Source organism: Salmo salar, chromosome 06 (genome assembly GCF_965601325.2).
Source record: "Salmo salar chromosome 06, fSalSal1, whole genome shotgun sequence".
NCBI lineage: Eukaryota > Metazoa > Chordata > Actinopteri > Salmoniformes > Salmonidae > Salmo > Salmo salar.
Genome location: NC_138296.1, coordinates 21,307,054 through 21,331,176, shown reverse-complemented (window position 1 = coordinate 21,331,176; position 24,123 = coordinate 21,307,054). Strand labels below are relative to the sequence as shown.

Below are 24,123 nucleotides of genomic sequence, written 5' to 3'. Positions count from 1 at the left end.
TCAAAGGGCTGCCAATAGTCATGAATCCGTTCACTCCTCCCTTCTACTTCTCTTCTTTACCTCTCCCTGAAGAGCAGAGGAAGTCCCACTGTTCTAGAGCGCATGAAGGCAATACATTCAACTTGAACTAAAGGATGCAGCATCCTCTGAGAGGGAGTGACTCAACAATCTTTCTCAGAAAATCCAATACAACCTCTTGGCACTAGTTTCTGTGTGTTGCAATATGTCATTATACTGTGTAATAAATATATAACTGTGTGTAACAATCTATGTTTTGTAATAATTGGCTACTCATGTAATCAATTACCTATGTTGGACTATGTACAGTGGGGCTGAAAGATACATCATTATTACAAGACCTGTAAATGGCTCGCTAACCTGCAGAAGAAATGGATAAAGACATACATGTCACACTCAAACACACATCATTTGGTTTATTTACTGTCACACCATGAGAAAGTTCTCCATCATTCATGTAACATGTTTCACTTTTATATCCTGTTGGTCATTCAGCCAAAAAGCTGGCAAGTGTATCATTTAAAAGGAGAAAGAAAACTTTGAAAACAATATTGAACTCCTATCAGACATTGGAAGATTCATGGCTGGGTTGCCAGACTTGTTTGTGCTTTAGCCAACTCTTCTCTGTTTGTACTTTGTCATGCGATATGATAGAAGGTCTGGGCTAAAGCACAAACAGACCTGGCAACTAAGCCAGCAAATGTATATACTCAAACAACAACAGCAAAGTAAGCATAGTTAAGAAGTGAATCAGAGTACACCCAAAACCCCACCCCTCCCTACCACCAATAGGACGTGAAGATCATGACCCTGACCTCTGCATTCAAGACAGTGCTCATATCAAAGATGGTGGATAAATGAAGATGTCCCACTCAGGCCGTTTACCATTGAAAAAAATGGTCACAGTTCCGGTCTGCTTAAGGGGTGTTCTCCCATAGACACAAATGTGATAACAGCTGGGTCTGGTCTACTTAGTTCATGGACTGCATATGAACCAGAAAAAATAAGGGAGTAGGATGTCTCGCTTCTTCTTTCGTCTCTGCTCATATCACAGGCTGTCAACAACCTGAGAGCGAGAAGAAGAATATAAAACAAAGATGGCCGACAGAGTGGACCATCTTACAGCACCGTACATAGGGTTTGTTGGACTGCACCATAAGGTTTGTCAGTTGTTTAAGGGAACATTATTGAAAGTTCAAAGTGAGAAAGGTAAATACATGCACCTATGATATCATCTGTTATTAAATAAATACCATCTGTCATCTAACATGCAGTGTTAAAAGGTATCTCGACAGTGTTATTACACCTAAAGGCTGACCTTATAATGCCTTCATAGGAGAGAAAAAAGATCAAGATCTAATATCTGTGGAAAGGACTGAACCTAGACTTCAAAAAGAAAGACAAAGAACATCACAGAGAATTGAGACCTGTTGAAATGCATTTTTCAAATAAGATCTTGTAAAACAAATTGGCAACTCCTGTTTCCAATTTCCCATTTTATTCACATACAAGGGAGCTGGTGGTTGACTGTTTCAGTCTCAAGATTTTTTATTTTTATACAATTTTACATATTTTTCCCCCAATCACAGACAGTTCATTGTGGTTGTGCAAGGGAGAGAGGAGGGAGATGAGTTATTCTGTAATCTTCTCATCTCTCCAAGCAACTATTATTCTCAGCTGCCAAATCATACACACAAACCAACCCTCCCTCCATCTCTTCCTCTCCACAAACCCTGAACACACCACCACCTCTTGTTCTCCTGAGAAACAACCCTCTAAATGAACCCTTCCCTTCTCCTCTGTCTCCTCAAACAACAACATTACAGGCCTCTGATAAGACCGGGGGTCTGACAAATGGCACCGTTCCTCTTTATCACTCCTTCACACCTCCTCCTCTTCCTTTCTTCTCTTCCCTCCCCCTCTCTCTCGTATTCTATCAGTTTTTCCGATAGCGGTTCTTAGGCTTGTCTCCGCATCCAGTGGCCTCGCAGGAGGACAGGCCGGGGGGGGCCTTGCCTGGATTGATGCTGCTTAGAAGACCTGGCAGCTCGCTGGTGATGGCCTTCTCGATCTTGTCCAGCAGGCAGCCGCCTGAGTAGGAGCACTGGGCGGACAGGGACTTGAAACTGCCGATCGGGTTCACACCGAAGAAGTCCTGGTAGGCTTCACGGTTGGGCAGGTCGAACTTGCTCACGTTGGTCTTGGCCAGGATGGACTTGAAGATGAAGAACTTGTCCGGGTCGTCCACAATCTCCTTGAACACCAGGTCAGGGTCACTGAAGTAGCTCATCTTGTCCTTAAAGGTCTGAACATAGCGGTCCACCAGAAGGGCATGGATGCGCACCCGGATGGCATGCTGGCGGATGAAGGCGATCTTGTTCTCCATGCGGTTCTCGATCACCTGGTTTAGGTCTTCCAAGAGGGAGATCTCCTCGCGCTTAAACAGCTCGCGGCTGGTGTCGGGTGCGTAGTCGTAAGGCCAGAAAGAGCTGACGTAGACCCTTGGGGGCTCTGTGACATTGATGAGGGGTGCTAGCGACCAGAAGAGGGCACCGTAGACACGCATCAAGTCCTGGGTGGCCAGGTTGTCTGCCTTGTTGAGGATGATGCGGATCTGGGACTCACGGCCCTTCAGCTGGCGGAAGAGCATTTCCAGCTCCAGGCCCACGTCCAGCTTGGTGGGGTCAAAGGTCACGAAGATGAGGTCAGCACGATCGATGAACCACTGGCACACGTCATTGAAGGGATAGCCTGGAGGGAGGAGTTAGAAACAGGGTCATTTAACATCAATATCTTGGACAGTCAGGAGTCATGGTTGCATTACATTTAACACCAATGTCTTGGACAGTCAGGAGTCACGGTTGCATTCCATTTAACACCAATGTCATGGACTATCAGGAGTCACGGTTGCATTCCATTTAACACCAATGTCTTGGACAGTCAGGAGTCACGGTTGCATTCCATTTAACACCAATGTCTTGGACTATCAGGAGTCACGGTTGCATTCCATTTAACACCAATGTCTTGAACAGTCAGGAGTCACGGTTGCATTCCATTTAACACCAATGTCTTGGACAGTCAGGGGTCACGGTTGCATGCCATTTAACACAATTGAGGCTAGATTGATTCCTAAATGTCAATTTTTCTATTTTCTATTTTAGGCATTTTTCAGACACTCTTATCCAGAGCGACTGTCACGATCGTCGTAATGATTGGACCAAGGCGCAGCGTGAGTAGCGTTCCACATCTTTATTATAACGTGAAACTTCAGCAAAATACAAAACAATAAATGATCAAACGAAACATGAAGACAGTGAAGTGCAAATAGGCACCTACACAAAAACAAGATCCCACAAAACACAGTGGGGAAATGGCTGCCTAAATATGATCCCCAATCAGAGACAACGCTAAACAGCTGCCGCTGATTGGGAACCATACCAAGCACACCAACATAGAAATAAACACCCCCAGTCACGCCCTGACCTACTATACCATAGAGAACCAAGGGCTCTCCATGGTCAGGGTGTGACAGTACCCCCCCAAAGGTGCGGACTCCAACCGCAAAACCTGAAACCAAATTGGGAGGGTAGGTGGGATGATTAATGTCGGGGGTGGCTCTGGTGCGGGACAAAGAACCCGCTCAGCTCGCGGATCCACCATCTTTGTTTGTGGCTCTGGTGCGGGCCGAAGAAACCGCACATCCCGCGGATCCAGCCATGGACCCAGGCTGAACACTGTGCCTGAACTGGATCTCGATGCCGAGGAAGGCTCCTGCCATGGAGCAGGACTGGACACCGGCCCTGGCCTGGACATCGGTGCAGAGGAAGACTCCTGCCATGGCGCGGGACTGGACGCCGTGTCTGGACTGGGCATCGGCGCCGAGGAGGGCTCCTGCCATGGAGCTGGACTGGATGCCGTGTTTGAACTGGACATCGGCGCAGACGAAGGCTCCTGCCATGGAGCGGGACTGGATGCCGTGTCTGGACTGGGCATCGGCGCAGAGGAGAGCTCCTGCCATGGAGCTGAACTGTACGCCGTGTTTGGAAACTCTGGACCGTTGACCCTCGCTGAAGGTTCCGGACCATTGACCATCGCTGGAGGTTCCGGACCGTTGACCGTCGCTGGAGGTTCCGGACCGTGGACCGTCGCAGGAGGTTCCGGACCATAGACCGTCTCAGGAGGTTCCGGACTGTAGACTGTCTCAGGAGGTTCCGGACTCTAGATCGTCTCAGGAGGTTCCGGACCGTGGACCGTCTCTGGAGGTTCCGGACTGTGGACCGTCGTTGGAGGTTCCGGACTGTGGACCGTCGTTGGAGGTTCCGGACTGTGGAACGTCGCCGGAAGCTCTGGACTGGGAACTGTCGCTGGACGCTCTGGACTGGGGACCGTCTCTGGAAGCTCTGGACTGGGAAGGTGCACTGGAGGCCTGATGCGTGGGGCCGGCATAGGACGTACCGGACTGGGGAGGCGCATTGGAGGCCTGGTGTGTGGAGCTGGCACAGGACGTACTGGGCTGTGGAGACGTACTGGAGACCTGGTGTGTAGAACCGGCATCAATGGTACCTGTTCGATGACACACTTCGCACGGTGAGTGCGAGGAGCTGGCACAGGACGTACTGGGCTGTGGAGGCGCACTGAAGACCTGGTGCGTAGGAACCGGCATCAATGGTACCGGACAAATGACACGCTCCTCAAGGCGAGTGTGGAGAGCTAGCACAGGACGTACAGGGCTGGGAAGGCTTACTGGAGACCTGGTGCGTGGAGCCGGCACAACTTTCACCAGACTGATAGCACGCTCCTCAAGGCGAGTACGGAGAGCTGACTCAGGTGGCATTAAACCGATAACACGCTCCTTAGGGCAAATGTCGTGCATCCTCCACCAATTCAATAACTCAAATTTCTCTCTCCTCCAAATTCTCCCTCAACTCACTGACGGTCTCTGATTCTCTCCGTTCACTCTCCTCCAGTTTCTCCCCCTTCTCCCAGACTGGCTCTGGTTCACTCCTCGGCTCCGCCGACCACCCCTTGTGCCCCCCCCAAAAAACATTTTGGCCTGTTTTTTGGGCTTTCTATGTGGCCGTGAACCCCGGCGTCGTCGCTGTCTTCCATCATAACCTTCCGTCTGCCGCTCCTGCCAAGGAAGGCGATCCTGTCCTGCCAGGATTTCCTCCCAAGTCCAGGACCCCTTCCCATCCAGGATCTCCTCCCAAGTCCAGGATACACTCTCCTGGGCACGCTGCTTGGTCCTGTTGTGGTGGGATCTTCTGTCACAATCGTCGTAATGATTGGACCAAGGCGCAGCGTGAGTAGCGTTCCACATCTTTATCATAACGTGAAACTTCAGCAAAATACAAAATAATAAATTATCAAACGAAACGTGAAGACAGTGAAGTGCAAATAGGCACCTACACAAAAACAAGATCCCACAAAACACAGTGGGGAAACGGCTGCCTAAATATGATCCCCAATCAGAGACAACGCTAAACAGCTGCCGCTGATTGGGAACCATACCAAGCACACCAACATAGAAATAAACAACACAGAACACCCCAGTCACGCCCTGACCTACTATACCATAGAGAACCAAGGGCTCTCCATGGTCAGGGCGTGACAGCGACTTACATCTTAAAATGAATGTAGATTATTATTACATAACACTGATTATTATTTATTGATGTAGATAGATGTATAGGTCTAATTGTATAACATAAATCCTAGAGATTGACAGGTTTTTAGGGGTCACCACTGTCTTAAAGTTCCTCAGTCTATCTGATGATAAGAGGTGATCATGTTTAATATTTCATGTTCATGTGAATTTGAACTGAAGATACTGTAGCGATATAACTTAGAAAAACAGCCATGGCAAAGCTGTTGGACTGACAGTCGCAATGACTTGTGTTTGAGCCCCGGTCGTGCTACCGCCTGAATTTGCTACAAGATCTTCAGCGCTCCTGCTCTCTGTGTGCCTTACCTCTCTCCTGCTGCTTGCGGTTCTCAATGATTCCAGGCGTGTCCACGAAGGTGACCCGCTCCAGCAGCTTGTGGGGCATCTCAATGCCAATCAGCTTCTCAAGAAAGCTCTGCCCAAACTTCTCCAAGGGCGAAAAGGAGCGCGAGCTGTCGGCCGCCATGACGATGCCCTCTATGGACCGGGTCTTCTCGCCGTGCATGATCACAGTGAACTCAGAGGTAGTGGGCTCAGCACCTGGCAGACAGAGGTAGAGAAGGACGGGAAAGGGATGAGCCAGGGGTAGAGAAAAATGTGAGAGAGCGGGATGGAAAAGGGGAACAGGAAAGAGGAGAAGATGCAGAAGGGTTGATGAATGAGGGAAAGGCAGGAGGAACAGAAGAATGAGAGAAGATGATAGAGCAGAAGAGGAGGAGTAAGTAGGTAGAGTGAAGAGTTAAGTACATCAGAAACCAGGTGAAAAACCTAAATTACTTCAATTACCTCGACTAACCGCACATTGACTCAGTACTGGTACCTCCTGTATATAGCCTCGTTATTTGTATTTTATTGTGTAACTTAAAAAAAACTTTATTTACTAAATATTTTCTTGAAACTGCATTGTTGGTTAAGGACTTGTAAGTAAGCATTTCACAGTGTCACAGGCATCGATGAACGGTGACCAAAATGCAGCGGGCATAGTGCTCATCTTTCTTCTTTATTTTAGAGAACACTCAAAACAAAATAAACAGACGATGAAACAGTTCCATAAGGCACACAGGCTATACAGAAAACAACCACCCACAAAAACACAGGAAAAACAGGCTGCCTAAGTATGGCTTCCAATCAGAGTCAACGAAAGACACCTGCCTCTGATTGGAAGCCATACCTGGCCACACATAGAAAAAGAAACATAGAAATAGAAAACTAGAACCAAAATCTCCTAGAACCAAAAAAAACCAAAACACACAAAACACACACCCCCTGCCACGCCCTGACCATACTACAATTACAAATGACCCCTTTACTGGTCAGGACGTGACACACAGTAAGATCTACACCTGTTGTATTCCGTACATGTGACAAATATATTGATTTGATTTGAAAAACAGGTACATCAGAAACCAGGTGAAAAAACAGGTGCATCAGAAACCAGGTGAAAAAACAGGAATATCAGAAACCAGGTATATCAGAAACCAGGTGAAGTTTGAAGGAGCTTACCTGTGTACAGCTGGTAGGGGCTGTCCTTCAGGCCAAGCAGGTAGTTGATCATGGAGGACTTGCCTACACTCCAGGGCCCAAGGAACAACACCATGGGCTTGGAGGTGATCTCCCCATCTGTCAGGTAGAGAGAGGAGGAGGAGGAGGAGGCGATGCTGGTTAGAGCCATGGAGGTTCACTGCACTCATGACGACATGGAAGACCAGAGACATAGAGCCGCTCCAGTACGTCTGAAACCTAATCTGATAAATCACAACAGCCTATTCACATGGAGTGTATTCAAATGGAAACAACTGCTGTCATACTGTTACCTACAATCACACTCACATAAAGAGAATGAGACGCTTCCCTGAAAGTAAGTCGATGTTCTTAAGATGGTCAACGAAAACTTGAGTTGTTCTAAACTGGCCAGCTGGCAATGTAGAAATTCCAGCATGTATTGCAAAGGTTCCAGACCTCTCTGTGTCTGAGATCATGTTTCTCAACTGTAGGGGTCAGGAACCAGTGCAATGGCCAATGGGATGCAGGCTTGATGCTTCCTCAACCACAGGCTGCATGGTGCACATGCTTGTAGGTGACAGACAATAATATGACAGCAAAGCTAGACCACATGCCACTATAGAAATTGTAGTTCTTCGGCGGAATTGCTTTCATTAGTTTGATGATGATGCAATTTCAATACAGTGTGTTAGACATGCCCTGCATTGTGGCATTCCCATTTCTATGTCTGGCACAGAGCGCAGGCATGCACTGAGTGGACAAAACATTAAGAACACCTGCTCTTTCCATGAGAGAAACTGACCAGGTGAATCCAGGTGAAAGCTATGATCCCTTACTGATATTACTTGTTAAAGAAACTGACCAGGTGAATCCAGGTGAAAGCTATGATCCCTTACTGATATTACTTGTTAAATCCACTTCAATCAGTGTAGATGAAAGGTAGGAGACAGGTTAAAGAAGGGTTTTTAAGCTTTGAGACAATTGAGACATGGATTGCGTATGTGTGCCATTCAGAGGGTGTTCCTGTTCTGTCTGTCATGTTCCTGTTCTGTCTGTCATGTTCCTGTTCTGTCTGTCATGTGCCTGTTCTGTCTGTCATATGCCTGTTCTGTCTGTCATGTGCCTGTTCTGTCTGTCACGCTCCTGTTCTGCCTGTCATGTGCCTGTTCTGTCTGTCATGTTCCTGTTCTGTCTGTCATATGCCTGTTCTGTCTGTCATGTTCCTGTTCTGTCTGTCGTGTCCCTGTTCTGTCTGTCATATGCCTGTTCTGTCTGTCATGTTCCTGTTCTGTCTGTCGTGTCCCTGTTCTGTCTGTCATGTGCCTGTTCTGTCTGTCATGTTCCTGTTCTGTCTGTCATGTGCCTGTTCTGTCTGTCATATGCCTGTTCTGTCTGTCATGTTCCTGTTCTGTCTGTCGTGTCCCTGTTCTGTCTGTCATATGCCTGTTCTGTCTGTTATGCTCCTGTTCTGTCTGTCATGTTCCTGTTCTGTCAGTCATGTGGCTGTTCTGTCTGCCATGTGCCTGTTCTGTCTGTCATATGCCTGTTCTGTCTGTCATGTTCCTGTTCTGTCTGTCATGTTCCTGTTCTGCCTGTCATGTTCCTGTTCTGCCTGTCATGTGGCTGTTCTGTCTGTCATGTTCCTGTTCTGTCTGTCATGTTCCTGTTCTGTCTGTCATGTTCCTGTTCTGTCTGTCATGTTCCTGTTCTGTCTGTCATGTTCCTGTTCTGTCTGTCATGTTCCTGTTCTGTCTGTCATGTTCCTGTTCTGTCTGTCATGTTCCTGTTCTGTCTGTCATGTGGCTGTTCTGTCTGTCATGTGGCAGTTCTGTCTGTCATGTTCCTGTTCTGTCTGTCATGTTCCTGTTCTGTCTGTCATGTTCCTGTTCTGTCTGTCATGTTCCTGTTCTGTCTGTCATGTTCCTGTTCTGTCTGTCATGTGGCTGTTCTGTCTGTCATGTTCCTGTTCTGTCTGTCATGTTCCTGTTCTGTCTGTCATGTTCCTGTTCTGTCTGTCATGTTCCTGTTCTGTCTGTCATGTTCCTGTTCTGTCTGTCATGTTCCTGTTCTGCCTGTCATGTGGCTGTTCTGTCTGTCATGTGGCAGTTCTGTCTGTCATGTTCCTGTTCTGTCTGTCATGTTCCTGTTCTGTCTGTCATGTTCCTGTTCTGTCTGTCATGTTGGTTGGAAAGCGAGGTAATGGTAGTGATCCCTTCCCAAAACATGGGAGAGAAGTAAAGAAATGGCCAATTTTCATTCAAGGAGAGGTACTATAAGGTTATCCAGTGATGACCAATTATTCCCATGATGCCATCCAATCACTGTTTTTCTAAACTTCTTGAATGCATTTCTTGGAATAATATTGTCCGATTGTCAAAACGGTGAACACAAGATATAGAATTGCATTTTCAATGCATTTTCAAAAACGAGTTTCCTTTACAAAACAGTAATTACATTCAGAAATCTATATGAAACACTCAAAACTACAAATGCATTCATCAAAATAAGATAATGCCTGATTAAAGATGAGCACAACCTTTATATGTCTTCCGCCATGCTGACAAAACAGAACGTTAGTCTGTCTTTTAAAAGATTCCATCAAATCTAAGTATTTCTTTGCAGTCACTTGATAATATTGAGCCTGATTGATTCATTGGCACGTGTATCATCACAGTCCAATTCCCTGTATTCTACCTGAGGCTGTTCTGCTGCCATAGAGTGGAGAAGGTCTGGTGACTTTTCATCGCCAAGCAGAAAAACAAGCCCCAGTAGTAAAAAGGAAAGGTGAATACAGAGGAGGATATGTAACCTATGAAATTAATGGATAGGCCTTCAACCAAACCAAAGCAAGCTTTGTAATGGAAGGTTGTCGGAGATGACGACAAAGTTACTTAGAAGTGACCGGACGTTATTGTCTGCATCTCTGCATGTCAGAATTACAGAGAGAGTCTGAAAGTTGATTAGATCTTTAGTATGGAACTTTCCCTAGGTTGTATATGATTTAATACTGATGGAGCTTTTCAGAACCTTGTGCCCTTGTATTTGTTCATTGTCAGAAGCAGTGAACATATTTGCATTTTTTCTCTTCTGATGGAAACAATATTTTCATGTTTTGTGAACAAAACACTTAATGGCGAGTCTTGTATCCATTGATGAAATTTGTATTAAAAGTTTATTAAAAGAGTGTCTAAGATATGCAATCCACATACAAAGGCTAGAAAATGATCAGAAGTTAGGCAAATGTAATTCAGTTCCAAAACATGCTTTCAAGGTCATTTCTTTGTATTTTTATGTCCCTCTCTCCCACCCTTACCTGTGCTTATTTAGCTTAAGCCAGTGCTGCACATGCACCCCCCATTGCACCCCGACCCTCCCCCATACATGTACATACCGGTAGTTTACACTAAAGGCATGTTTGAATGCTGTAGGGCTCTTTACATCTTTGATCCAATGGGGTAGTGCCTTTAAGCATCCCAGTGGTAATGGACCAGACCTCAGGGAATCCTTTCTCAATAGGAATTCATGTATAACTGCAGATTGAGGATCTCCCCTTTTTAGTTGATTAGTATAGAATTAAGGGACTGAGTTAGAATTGTATACTGTATTTACTATGTATCAAGGGGAAGTAGGTCCCTCAATTGTTTTGTGAAAATTGTTCTGTGAACGTTCAGTCATATAATCAGATTCATAAAATGACCTCGTAAATGACTTTAATTTTCAATTACAGTAGTTCTTTGAAATACAAATTATTTCTGCTCAAGTTTACAGCAGTTCAAAGTGATGTGAATGAAAATGCTTATGCCACAACTGATAATTGTGACATACAGGATAATTTGGTTGCTCCAAACAACCAAACTGGTCCATACCAAGGACCAATGGCTGGGGTCCCGGGAGTGTGAAAGAGGGGGGTGAGCACTTCAGCCAGTGCCATGCTTCGGCAAAGGTCCCCCCACTATACCAACCTGTGTTCCCATCCCCCAGTGTTCGTCCGGCTATTAGGTGAAGGGGTGGTGAGGTGGGGATGAGGAAGGGAGAGTGAGAGGGAAGGAGAGATGTCGGGGCATAATCACGTTTAACTGGAAGTGTCAAACATGCAGATCTATAATGGATGAAGTTGAAGGTTACTTGACAACAGGTGTTGGGGGGGATCTGTGGGATCCAGATAAATCATTCCTTCCTGTGCACTACACTCCATACAGTTCAATTCGTTATGTGACAGTTAGTCAAATTACAGTAAAGAGGGAGACATAGCAACATCTTCAAGGAATTTCTCAGTCAAGGGAACGAACCATTGCTTCGATAACACCTGGCTCCCTCTAAACCTTTTTAACACAGTCTCTGAATATTCTGGGATGGCTTAGAGCTTCATATAAAACCTTTTATTGTCATTATGTCAGGGGGTTCAGTATTTGTGTGTAGGTTAAAGACCATGCCAGGCCACAAGAGGGCGAACTTTGCTTCAAGATGAGGAAGTGCAGTTGGGTCTGCACAGGTTGACCAAGGGGGAGTGAAAGTCATCCCCCAGAAGACATGTTATAAAAAATTATATTAACACCTCCTATGAATACCCTCTTTATAATGCATCATAATGCCTTTTTGAATGTCTTATGGGCTATGCATAATGCATTATAATGCACAACATGGGTTATAATAACTGCTTATAAACATCTAGAACAATACTGCAATAAGAGTTATATTAAAGTACTTAACTTTTAAACCTTCTTTAAAAATATTTAAAACAAAAACAAAAAAGTTGAACATGGTGAAGAAAAGAAGAAAAAGAAAAGAAAAAAGGGGATGAGAGAAATATCTAAATAGTAGCCAACTGTACCCCTTTTACCAGGATGAAATAACAGAATGCCATACCTCTACATGTCTCACAGTGTTACATTATGAGTAGTTGAATATGTGCAAGTGTGTTTATATTCATATGGAAGAACCACTTCAGTTTTTTCAAAGGAACAATAACAAGTATATTACATTAAGTAATACATGATAATTGATTGTATTTATATGGCTCTATTCCAGTAATACATGATAATTGATTGTATTTATATGGCTCTATTCCAGTAATACATGATAATTGATTGTATTTATATGGCTCTATTCCAGTAATACATGATAATTGATTGTATTTATATGGCTCTATTCCAGTAATACATGATCATTGATTGTATTTATATGGCTCTATTCCAGTAATACATGATAATTGATTGTATTTATATGGCTCTATTCCAGTAATACATGATACTTGATTGTATTTATATGGCTCTATTCCAGTAATACATGATAATTGATTGTATTTATATGGCTCTATTCCAGTAATACATGACAATTGATTGTTTTTATATGGCGCTATTCCAGTAATACATGATAATTGATTGTATTTATATGGCGCTATTCCAGTAATATATGATAATTGATTGTATTTAAATGGCTCTATTCCAGTAATACATGATAATTGATTGTATTTATATGGCTCTATTCCAGTAATACATGATAATTGTAACAGCTGTCTTCAGAAATGGACCAAGGCGCAGCGGGAATGTGGATACTCATATTTTTTATGAATCAGAGTAAAGCATCCACAGGAAAACCAATAATAACCACGACAGGAACAGTCTTGCAGGCACACAAAACGCAATGCAAGAACAACTACCCACAACCCCAAAGAAAAACACACACTACTATATAGGACTCCCAATCAAAGGCAACTCAACACACCTGCCTTCAATTGGGAGTCCTAATCACCAACATAACACTTAACACACAAAAACCTGCCACGTCCTGACCAAAACTAATACAATTGCTCCCTCTGCTGGTCAGGACGTGAGAATAAATTATTGTATTTATATGGCTCTATTCCAGTAATACATGATAATTTATTGTATTTATATGGCTCTATTCCAGTAATACATGATAATTTATTGTATTAATATGGCTCTATTCCAGTAATACATGATAATTGATTGTATGTATATGGCTCTATTCCTGATGCTCAACATGGGCTTTACATAGCACATTACATACACATTTATATGACGATGGATATTGTATTTAAAACATCTATGGCAGGGGGTTCTTTCATAGGGATATAAAGCCTATATACAGTATATCTCTTGACCAGAGTAATGCCAGCCTAGGAGATTTTTCTTTACTCCATCCTATCAGTGTTGTGCGTAAACAGATCAGTCAGCACTCAGTCAGGTCCAAATGCTAACCTGAGGTCTGTGTATGCAACTCAAGTTGACTTCTATGCAGGATTTATGCAAAAGTTAAAGTTAAGTGCACAGACCACTAGCTAGGATTCAAACCCTCAGTCACCATGTCAACCCAAACAGGGAAACCAGTCCACACATACACACACACTTAGCCTGATCCCAGATCTGTTTGTGCTATCATGTCAACGAATAAATGAAAAGGTGACATGATAGCACAAACAGATCTGAGATCAAGCCAACACACACTAACAACCTGAAGCGGCAGCAGTGTGCCAAGCAAAGCCCTCACTGTACCTGAGATCTCATGTGCTCTGAGCTCGTTGTACTTATAGGCCTGTTCCATGGGCTTGACGGCTGAGTGGTAGATCTTACGTAACTTCTGAATAGCAGCTGGAGGGGGAGAGAAAGAGAGAGAATGAGGGGAAGATGGTAAGAACAGGGTTCAAATTACAGCGGGGGATAGGAGAGGCTGGGCATCCCCCATAACAATTAGGGCCACCATATCAATTTATATATCAATGTAAGCTCCCCCATAATTGTCAAAAATATCAATGTCGGGCACCCCCAAGTGGCTTCGGGCAACCCCAAGAGTCTATATATTTTAAGTGTGGTATTGGGCACCCCCAAGAGTCAAAGTATTTGAACCCTGGTATCCATGGTAAGAAGGAATGTAGATGGAATGAGATAGAGGGAGGGAGGTAGAGTTGGATGGAATGAGAGAGAGGGAGGTAGAGTTGGTTCATGTAAGAGGAAAGGTAGAATGGTAAGAGAAGGTAAGACACGGGTAAGAGAAGGAAACATAATAAGATTTTAAGGAGTGTAGATGAAAGAGAGGTAGAGTACAGGAGTTTCAGTTAAATAGGAGAGGTAGAACGGTAAGAAAAGGTTAGATTAAATGACAAACAAGTCATTATGGAATGAGAATGAGTTGGGGGGTTCAGAGAGAGAGAAAGAGGGGAGAGAGAGAGAGAGAGAGAGGAGATAAAAGGAAAACAGATTAAAAACAGAAGATTTGGGACTCGTTAACACTAACGATGTTACCCATTAGCGCTAATGGAGAAGAGGTCCATTAAGGCTCTGGCACCACGTGTTTCTTTCTCTAACTAACGCTTTAGGTTGCGTGCCAAAAAGCACCCTATTCGTTATATAGTGCACTACTTTTGCCTGGTGAAAAGTTGTGCACTATGTACAGACTAGGGTGTCATTTGGAATGCACACATACACAGGCAAGTACCCACAGACCCATAGAGGATCACCCATCATTACTTTCTATGATGTGCTCCATTAGCCCATAGATTAGTATAATGACACATCAGAGCAGGACTGGGAACATACTGAGTACATTTATCTGAACAGAAATATGCATTTTTCTCTGTAATAACACTACTGGCATTTGACAGGTAATTAATAGACATAACGCGACAAATTCAGAACCAATTCTGCATCCCAAATGGCATCCTATTCCCTATTTAGTGCACTACTTTTGATCAAAGCCATATGGGCCCTGCTCAAAGGAAGTGCACTACACAGGGAATATGGTGCTACTTGGTACATGTCCCATGTCACACCAGGTGCAAACATGTCTAGTGAATATCTGCAAAGGGCTCTACTGCATGTCTTCTTGTATCTTACAATATCTTTGTAATAATGCTAATGCTCAACAATGACATTTGATAACGTCAACAATATCTAAAGCTCTACAGCCTATTAAGATGTGATCATACTTGATATTTAGGGCCAGGAGTTTTTCTTTACCACGTGACCTGACCAGGAACAACTCTGGGCCTCAGTAATATATTTAACATATTATTTACCATGGTAGTTTTCTGCTGCGTTCTCCTCAGAGGCTAGCCTCAGCGTCTCGTCGATGTGTGATCTGTCTCTCAGGATGTTGCTCAGGACATCCTCCACCTCCTCCTCTGTGGAGAGAAACAGCAGGTCTGAAGTCAGTCTCTGCTAGTGAATCTTTGCACATTGGCCGGGTTTGACTGGCATAACAGATGAGACTGGTGGGGGGGAAATGGGAAAGGTTTGTTTGTGCTAAAACATGATTTGCAATCACAGCCCAAAAGTGGCATAATTTACTGGTATGACCCCCCTCTATGGCTGCTGCATCCCAAATGGTCCCCTATTCCCTACATAGTGCACCACTTCCTGAGATTGTGGTGCACACTAATCCTGTTTTAGGACAAAATGTGTGTGTGTGACTGTTTATTATCTATTTCACTTGCTTTGGCAATGTAAACATGTTTCCCATGCCAATAAAGCCCTTTAGATGTAATTTAATTGACAGAGAGAGAGGTGCTGACTGTTGCGTGTCGTAAACGTTCCAGTAGAGGCTTTACAGTGGCCAGTTACCACCATGCTACATCAAGGGTCATATCAATCAGTAAAAGCGCTGTCTCAATCTCTCTCTCTATTGCTGGGGTCTACAGGGATGGTGTCAATCTAGAAATAAAATGACTAATGGGTTCTAAAGCATAAGAAACAACTACGAAATGAACAACTATGAAAAGTCAGTGAGTGGCACCATACAGTATGTGAATAACAAAACCAGAGGATGAGTAGAAGTGATCTGTTCTGTTGTATAAACTGAGGAAAACAACCCTTTGTGATATCAAATCCAATCAACATCAAATCAAATGTTTTGGTCACATACACATGGTTAGCAGATGTTATTGGTCACATATGTAACCAATGTGAAATGGCTAGTTAGTTAGCGGTGGTGCGCGCTAATAGCGTTTCAATCGGTGACGTCACTCGCTCTGAGACCTGAAGTAGTTGTTCCCCTTGCTCTGCAAGGGCCGCGGCTTTTGTGGCGTGATGGGTAACGATGCTTTGTGGGGTGTCAGTTGTTGATGTGCGCAGAGGAGAGGGACGGAAGCTAAACTGTTACACATACACATGGTTAGCAGATGTTATTGGTCACATACACATGGTTAGCAGATGTTATTGGTCACATACACATGGTTAGCAGATGTTATTGGTCACATACACATGGTTAGCAGATGTTATTGGTCACATACACATGGTTAGCAGATGTTATTGGTCACATACACATGGTTAGCAGATGTTATTGGTCACATACACATGGTTAGCAGATGTTATTGTGAGTGTAGTGAAATGCTTATGCTTCTAGACCCGACAGTGCAGCAGTATCTAACAGGTAATATCTAACAATTCCACAACAAAACCTAATACACACAATCTAATAAAGGAATGGGATGAGAATATATAAATATAAAATATATGGATGAGCAGTGACAGAGTGGCTAAGATGCAATAGATAGTGAAGGATACAGTACATATGAGATGAGTAATGCGAGATATGTAAACATTCTTAAAGTGGCATTATTAAAGTGACTAGTGTTCCATTTATTAAAGTGGCCAAGATCAGTTGTACTGCAAGCACCTTTCCTCAAACTCAGCCACAGGCTGCGTAGTTACCATACAAGCAGTGGTGGTTCTAGACCATTTCAACTGGGGGGGGCCAAGCTGGGGCCAGTTGTACTGTTAGAGGGGCCAGTTACACTAGACGTTATTGTTGTCATATCGTTTTCTTCACTGCATTGCAGGCATTAGCAGGCAAAAGACCATGTTCATAATCATTAGTGTTCCGCGTTGCCACTGTCTAATAACGGATGTAAAAAAAGAACAATAGCAAAAATTAGTTATGTAAAAATTATTTCATACTCCACATTTAGGGGGGCCACAAGGGGGTCCAAAATTGTTGTCACAGGGGCACTGGCCCCCCCTGCCCCCTGCCCTTACTCCCCAGAACCGTCCCTGCATACAAGTCCTCTCATAGAAGCTGCAGGCAGGATGTTCATAGAAATTCTGGTCTATCCGTCTCCCAGGCCCAGAGAGATTCCTGTCTATCCGTCTCCCAGGCCCAGAAAGATACCTGTCTATCCATCTCCCAGGCCCAGAGAAATTCCTGTCTATCCGTCTCCCAGGCCCAGAGAGATTCCTGTCTATCCGCCTCCCAGGCCCAGAGAGATTCCTGTCTATCCGTCTCCCAGGCCCAGAGAGATTCCTGTCTATCTGTCTCCAAGGCCCAGAGAGATACCGGTCTATCTGTCTCCCAGGCCCAGAGAGATTCCTGTCTATCTGTCTCCCAGGCCCAGAGACATACTGTAAGTGCAGAGAAGAGGGGATGTTGAATGAGAGATATTTATATCCAATTACATGGCTGTGGGATGAACAATTCCCTCCGGGGGGGGGGTACATTTAGCAGTGTCCCCATTCATTAGCATTCTAGCATTCTGTGTGTGTGTGATCTCCACATTTGAATGTCTATGTTATTTATTGCATTTGATCACAGCTGCTACTACAGTATGATCACTTCTTTAATTAGACAGACTGCTGAAAATACAGGTTTGTTTCACGTAGCCATGGTTTCACAACACCACCATAGATAGTGTTTGTGTGTGTGTAGTGGGGGAATCCCCAGTTTCATAACAACCTGGGATAGGAGTGTGCATGCGTGCACGCACGCACACACACACACACACACACACACACGCACACACTTCCTCTCTCTCTCTCTCTCTGCTCCACTCCCTAACAACCCCATTGTCATAAAGAGGGGAGAATATGTCAGACTTTCTCTACCCCTCTGCTTCACCTCCTCCAAATATAACCCTCTGTTGTAGACTTATCAGCCTGTTAGGACTGTCCTTGTGTGCCTATTACCCAGGAACAACCATCATTTTATGGCCCCTGACTGCCGTACAGGGGCCACTAGGGGCCCACAAACAGGTCAGGTTACACAGCACGACTACAGCCATAGAAATATAACTACTAGAACAGGTTTTCCAATTCAAGTCAATATTCTGTGATGGGTGGACCAGCGGCCATATTGACTGTACCCACAGGAGTAATACCATGTCAGCCATATTGAGTGTATCCATTCTGAGGTGGTCTGAAGGGCTTTGACTGTTCTAGAAACTATATTTCTATGACTACAGTTACAGAGCAGAGCTATATTTAGAGGCAGCTGGGATATCACCCTGATTCATACTGCTACACCCAGGAGGTCGTAAAACTCGGATGCTGCCTTCGTGTCGGTCCAGTCACAGGAGATCGGTATGTGACTCTTAGTCAAGGTACTTCCACTTATAAAGTCATTCACAAGTTTCAGAAGTCGAAAGACACCCAGGTGATAGATGGTCATGCTGGAGTACTCATACACACATCTACGTGGCGTAGTCGAGTACCTATCCACCCTTGGCTGCTTGACTCATAGGCCTCCAGTAAAACAGTCACGGTGGATATCATTTTTATGTTCTGAATTGCTCAGTGTCTAAGACGAAGTGTAAAGCTAATTTATACCGAAAACCACACCCTAAACTATATGGACAGAACAAACCACACCCTAAACTATATGTACAGAACAAACCACACCCTAAACTATATGGACAGAACAAACCACACCCTAAACTATATGGACAGAACAAACCACACCCTAAACTATATGGACAGAACAAACCACACCCTAAACTATATGGATAGAACAAACCACACCCTAAACTATATGGACAGAACAAACCACACCCTAAACTATATGGACAGAACAAACCACACCCTAATCTATATGGACAGAACAAACCACACCCTAAACTATATGGACAGAACAAACCACACCCTAAACTATATGGACAGAACAAACCACACCCTAAACTATATGGACAGAACAAACCACACCCTAAACTATATGGACAGAACAAACCACACCCTAAACTATATGGACAGAACAAACCACACCCTAAACCATATGGACAGAAAAAAACACACCCTAAACTATATGGACAGAACAAACCACACCCTAAACTATAGGAACAGAACAAACCACACCCTAAACTATATGGACAGAACAAACCACACCCTAAACTATATGGACAGAACAAACCACACCCTAAACTGTATGGACAGAACAAACCACACCCGAAACTATATGGACAGAACAAACCACACCCTAAACTATAGGAACAGAACAAACCACACCCTAAACCATATGGACAGAACAAACCACACCCTAAACTATATGGACAGAACAAACCACACCCTAAACTATATGGACAGAACAAACCACACCCTAAACTATATGGACAGAACAAACCACACCCTAAACTATATGGACAGAACAAACCACACCCTAAACTATATGGACAGAACAAACCACACCCTAAACTATATGGACAGAACAAACCACACCCTAAACTATATGGACAGAACAAACCACACCCTAAACTATATGAACAGAACAACGGATGTAAATTCTCTACTGCATTGTTTCTCCTTCATAACTGAACATATTGACAAAGGATTTACCTAGACAGTAAACAGAGAAGATATTTATTATTGAATCATATATTATTTATAACTGAATCATCTAAATAACACAAAGTCATAAATGACATCCTGTCAGCAAGTACTGCTCATTTTCACCTATCAATCAGTCATGGTTACCAAAGCTGTACCTCCTAAAAATGTTCTCTGAATGAACGTGAAAAAGCCAGACATCAAGTTCTCTTCCCTTCAAACATGATCATTCCTCTGTACTTCCCCCTCAGTCCAGTCCAGATACCACCAAATGTTCGCCCACAAACATAGAGCAGAAAATGTTCCAAAGCTCTGGCCCTGGGAGGTATAATGTTGGCGATGTCTGTCCAGAGATGTCTGTCTGTCAAGCTGAACCAAGGGTCAAAGGGAATCAAATCTAGGAATATTGCTCTTGGCATGGTTCTGTCATCTGAGCTGGTAACTAAACTACGAGGAGGGGCGTGGGCCTGGAGAATGGAGGTCATGCCAGGTTGCTTGTGTAATCGTCACAAATCACACGGCTGGTGGTGACCGATGTGGGGCAAAGGCTCAGAGAAGACCTCCTCATCCATAACTGGACCACAAAACTGGTCACATAAGTCTGACTTGGTCAAAGAGGAGACACTCTTTTTTACAGCTGTTGGTCAAATCAAATCAAATCAAAAGTTTATTTGTCACTTGTGCCGAATACAACAGGTGTAGACCTTACAGTGAAATGCTTACTTACAGGCTCCAACCAACAGTGCAACTTCTAAGTAAAAAAAAGGTATTATCATCGGATGGGGCCACAGTGTCTTCTGATCCCTCCTGTCTCAGCCTCCAGTATTTATGCTGCAGTAGTTTATGTGTCGGGGGGCTAGGGTCAGTCTGTTACATCTGGAGTATTTCTCTTGTCTTATCCGGTGTCCTGTGTGAATTGAAATATGCTCTCTCTAATTCTCTCTTTCTCTCTTTCTCTCGGAGGACCTGAGCCCTAGGACCATGCCTCAGGACTACCTGGTATGATGACTCCTTGCTGTCCCCAGTCCACCTGGCCATGCTGCTGCTCCAGTTTCAACTGTTCTGCCTGCGGCTATGGAACCCTGACCTGTTCACCGGACGTGCTTGTTGCACCCTCGACAACTACTATGATTATTATTATTTGACCATGCTGGTCATTTATGAACATTTTAACATCTTGACCATGTTCTGTTATAATATCCACCCTGCACAGCCAGAAGAGGACTGGCCACCCCTCATAGCCTGGTTCCTCTCTAGGTTTCTTCCTAGGTTTTTGGCCTTTCTAGGGAGTTTTTCCTAGGGAGTTTTTCCTAGCCACCGTGCTTCATTCACATGCTTTGCTTGCTGTTTGGGGTTTTAGGCTGGGTTTCTGTACAGCACTTTGAGATATCAGCTGATGTACGAAGGGCTATATAAATAAATTTGATTTGATTTGATTAGGTGAACAATAGATAAGTAAAGAAATAAAAACAACAGTAAAAAAGACAGTGAAAAATAACAGTAGCGAGGCTATAACAGTAGCGAGGCTATAACAGTAGCGAGGCTATAACAGTAGCGAGGTTATATACAGTAGCGAGGCTACATACCGGTTAGTCAGGCTGATTGAGGTAGTATGTACATGTGGATATGGTTAAATTGACTATGCATATATGATAAACAGAGAGTAGCAGTAGCGTAAAAGAGGGGTTGGCGGGTGGTGGGACACAATGCAGATAGTCCGGGTAGCCAATGTGCGGGGGCACCGGTTGGTCGGACTAATTGAGGTAGTATGTACATGAATGCATAGTTAAAGTGACTATACATATATGATAAACAGAGAGTAGCAGCAGTGTAAAAGAGGGGTTGGGTGGGGCACACAATGCAAATAGTCCTGTAGCCATTTGATTACCTGTTCAGGAGTCTGCTGTTGGTCAAGTTTGGTCATTTGAATAGAAATTCAGCCCTATATGTGAGAGGGGATTTTATGTCATCACTGTACATGTGGAGTACACAAAGTATCCCTTTAAAGGATTGTGACATTCTGGGGACATGATCCCATCTTGTACATATTACAGATGGACACAATCTGAAATACATCTATTACAACATATGTAATAGGAGTGTCATTACACAGTATAGTGCTTTATAACCTGCCTTAAGTGTCAAGGCAACACAACTTTACTTCAGCCATAATGACTGCTCCTTGTGCTCATTTAACTGAACAAACACATAAACAACACTATATTTATTTGTTTTAATTTTCCTCGGTTGGATGTACATTTTATTTGAGACACTGAAATGGTGAGATACTGAAATGTTCACCGATCTACCAGAATAATGGATCATATGGAAATCAATTAATACCAGAATACATACTATCACATTTGAAACCATTCAATTACAAATGAGTATTTCTCGCATTTAACATAATTCTAACACATATCACAACTCTTGAATGACAAGAGATTTAAGCTATCAAGTGACTTCCACAATCCAGTGATCTTTAACACAGAAATAATTGGAGTGAAAGTAGAACATCTAAGCCATGTAGGATCTCCGGGGTCAGTCGGCCAGCTGGATCTCAAGTTTAAAGTTCTAGAAGGAACCAGCCAGGATGAGGATACGTGACCTCCTAAACTCCCCTCTCCACTTAGCTGGGGGGGAAAATCCGCCTCACCCCTATCATTCAACACCTCACCCCCAACAATGCCCACTCGCCCCCGGGCGCTAAAGAGATCCTCTGGCTAACTGGACTGTTCCTTGGCTACACCAGGGTCATGTTCATTAGGGCATGCAGCGTTTTCCATCTCAAAACATTCTGCAACACAAAACGAAAATGAGCGTTTCTTATTGGACAAGGAAGTACTTTTTTTTGTCCACTTTCTTCTGTTTTGTGCCTAATGAACACAACCCCGAGTCATGACACCAACCACGGGAGGACTTAGCCTTCCTGGTGGGCCGTGGTGTTGAGGCCAAAGGCCTGGACCTCTGACTAGCTGCAAGGCTTGGACTCAATACACAAGACATATACTACTGCTTTATTTGGCTTCATTTGTATTGGCCAAGTCTCAAAAGAAAGCTGCATCAAATGACCCAGAACAACGACGTGGTGGACACTGGGCATTTGACTTATTTGTTTACTAGCTCCTGCAGTTAGCATATTTTATTGACATTTACACTGTTGATGACTTCCATTTCCAAATGAACATCTCAACAGCATCAGCTCTGATCTGGAGTCGTTCACAAACATTGGCACATTCTGAAATATGATGATAGTCTCGTTAATGTGTTTTCTGATCTTCCCCTGGTCGTATTCTCGCGGGGAAGAAATCTCAGAGACCAATTGGTACACTCTGATTTACCACCTCAAGATATTCCTGAACAATGTCTATTTGCGCCCCTATTGGATGGAAATTACAAGTGTAATGGCTGTGCTCAATGCAATGGCACTTATAAATGTAGATCCTTCAAACACCCCCAAACAGGGAAATCTATCCCAATTAAAGGTGTTATTACGTGTTCCACTAAGGCAGTTATTTATCTTATAACTTGTCCTTGTGGTAAAATTTATGTGGGTAAAACAAAGTGTGAATTAAAAGTACGTATCTCAGAGCACCGTAGCACCATTAGGTGCAAAAACTTAACTTACCCAGTTGCGGCCCACTTTTTGGAAGCAAACCATCCGATTTCGTCTCTGCGTTATATTGGCATCGAACATGTCACCCTCCCGAGGAGAGGGGGTGACCTTGATAATTTATTGTTAAAACGAGAGGCTGCCTGGATCTTTAATTTAAAGACCCTTGCTCCCTTCGGTCTCAACGTGGACTTTGATCTGAAGCCATTCTTGTGATAATTGTGATTTTTGCCATTGTAATTGTTTGTTAGATACATTTTAGACTACAAATGCTATGATCGTATGCTATCCATTTGTTTGTCTTTTTGTATGTTCTTTGTATGCCATTTTTAAAAAATATTTGAGTTAACCAATGATATTAGGCCATACTTGGCCATGATTACAAACACCTGTGTGTCTCTTGACACTATATAAATGACTCATCTCGCAGTGTTTGTGATGATACCCTGATGAAGACAGCTTCGCTGTCGAAACGTTGGTTATTAAATTTTTGCATCTGAGCTCTTAGAGTGTGCGGCTTTCCTTTATTTTCTAGTGTTCTACTCCGCTAGCCAGCACCTCGCCTTTATAGGTGTGCGTTTCTTTTTTCTAGATTGTTCCATTTCCAAATGAACATCTCAACAGCATCAGCTCTGATCTGGAGTCGTAGAGTACATCTGCTGTGAGAAGGTATGGATGGAGCTGTGTTTACACTGAGCAGACATTAAAAACAGCAAACATCCGTTAAGCTTTTAGTGCAGTGGGCTAAATCAGGGTCACACAGAGGGTTTCTTGGCAGT

The 24,123-nt window shown here is 43.7% G+C and overlaps 1 protein-coding gene across 1 annotated transcript in view; it reads right to left on the bottom strand.

Annotated features, from left to right (window-relative positions):
* Positions 1 to 408: 408 nt before the first annotated feature.
* Positions 409 to 24,123, bottom strand: part of srl (sarcalumenin) — a 34,180-nt gene continuing 10,465 nt past the window's right edge. Inside the window, exons 2-6 of the mRNA XM_014202721.3 lie at positions 15,222 to 15,326; positions 13,702 to 13,797; positions 7,187 to 7,303; positions 5,990 to 6,223; positions 409 to 2,769 (exon numbers count right to left, since the gene is read on the bottom strand). Of these exons, the coding sequence (XP_014058196.1) occupies positions 1,955 to 2,769; positions 5,990 to 6,223; positions 7,187 to 7,303; positions 13,702 to 13,797; positions 15,222 to 15,326 (1,367 nt within the window). The 3' untranslated portion in view covers positions 409 to 1,954. The remainder of the gene's footprint in view (positions 2,770 to 5,989; positions 6,224 to 7,186; positions 7,304 to 13,701; positions 13,798 to 15,221; positions 15,327 to 24,123) is intronic.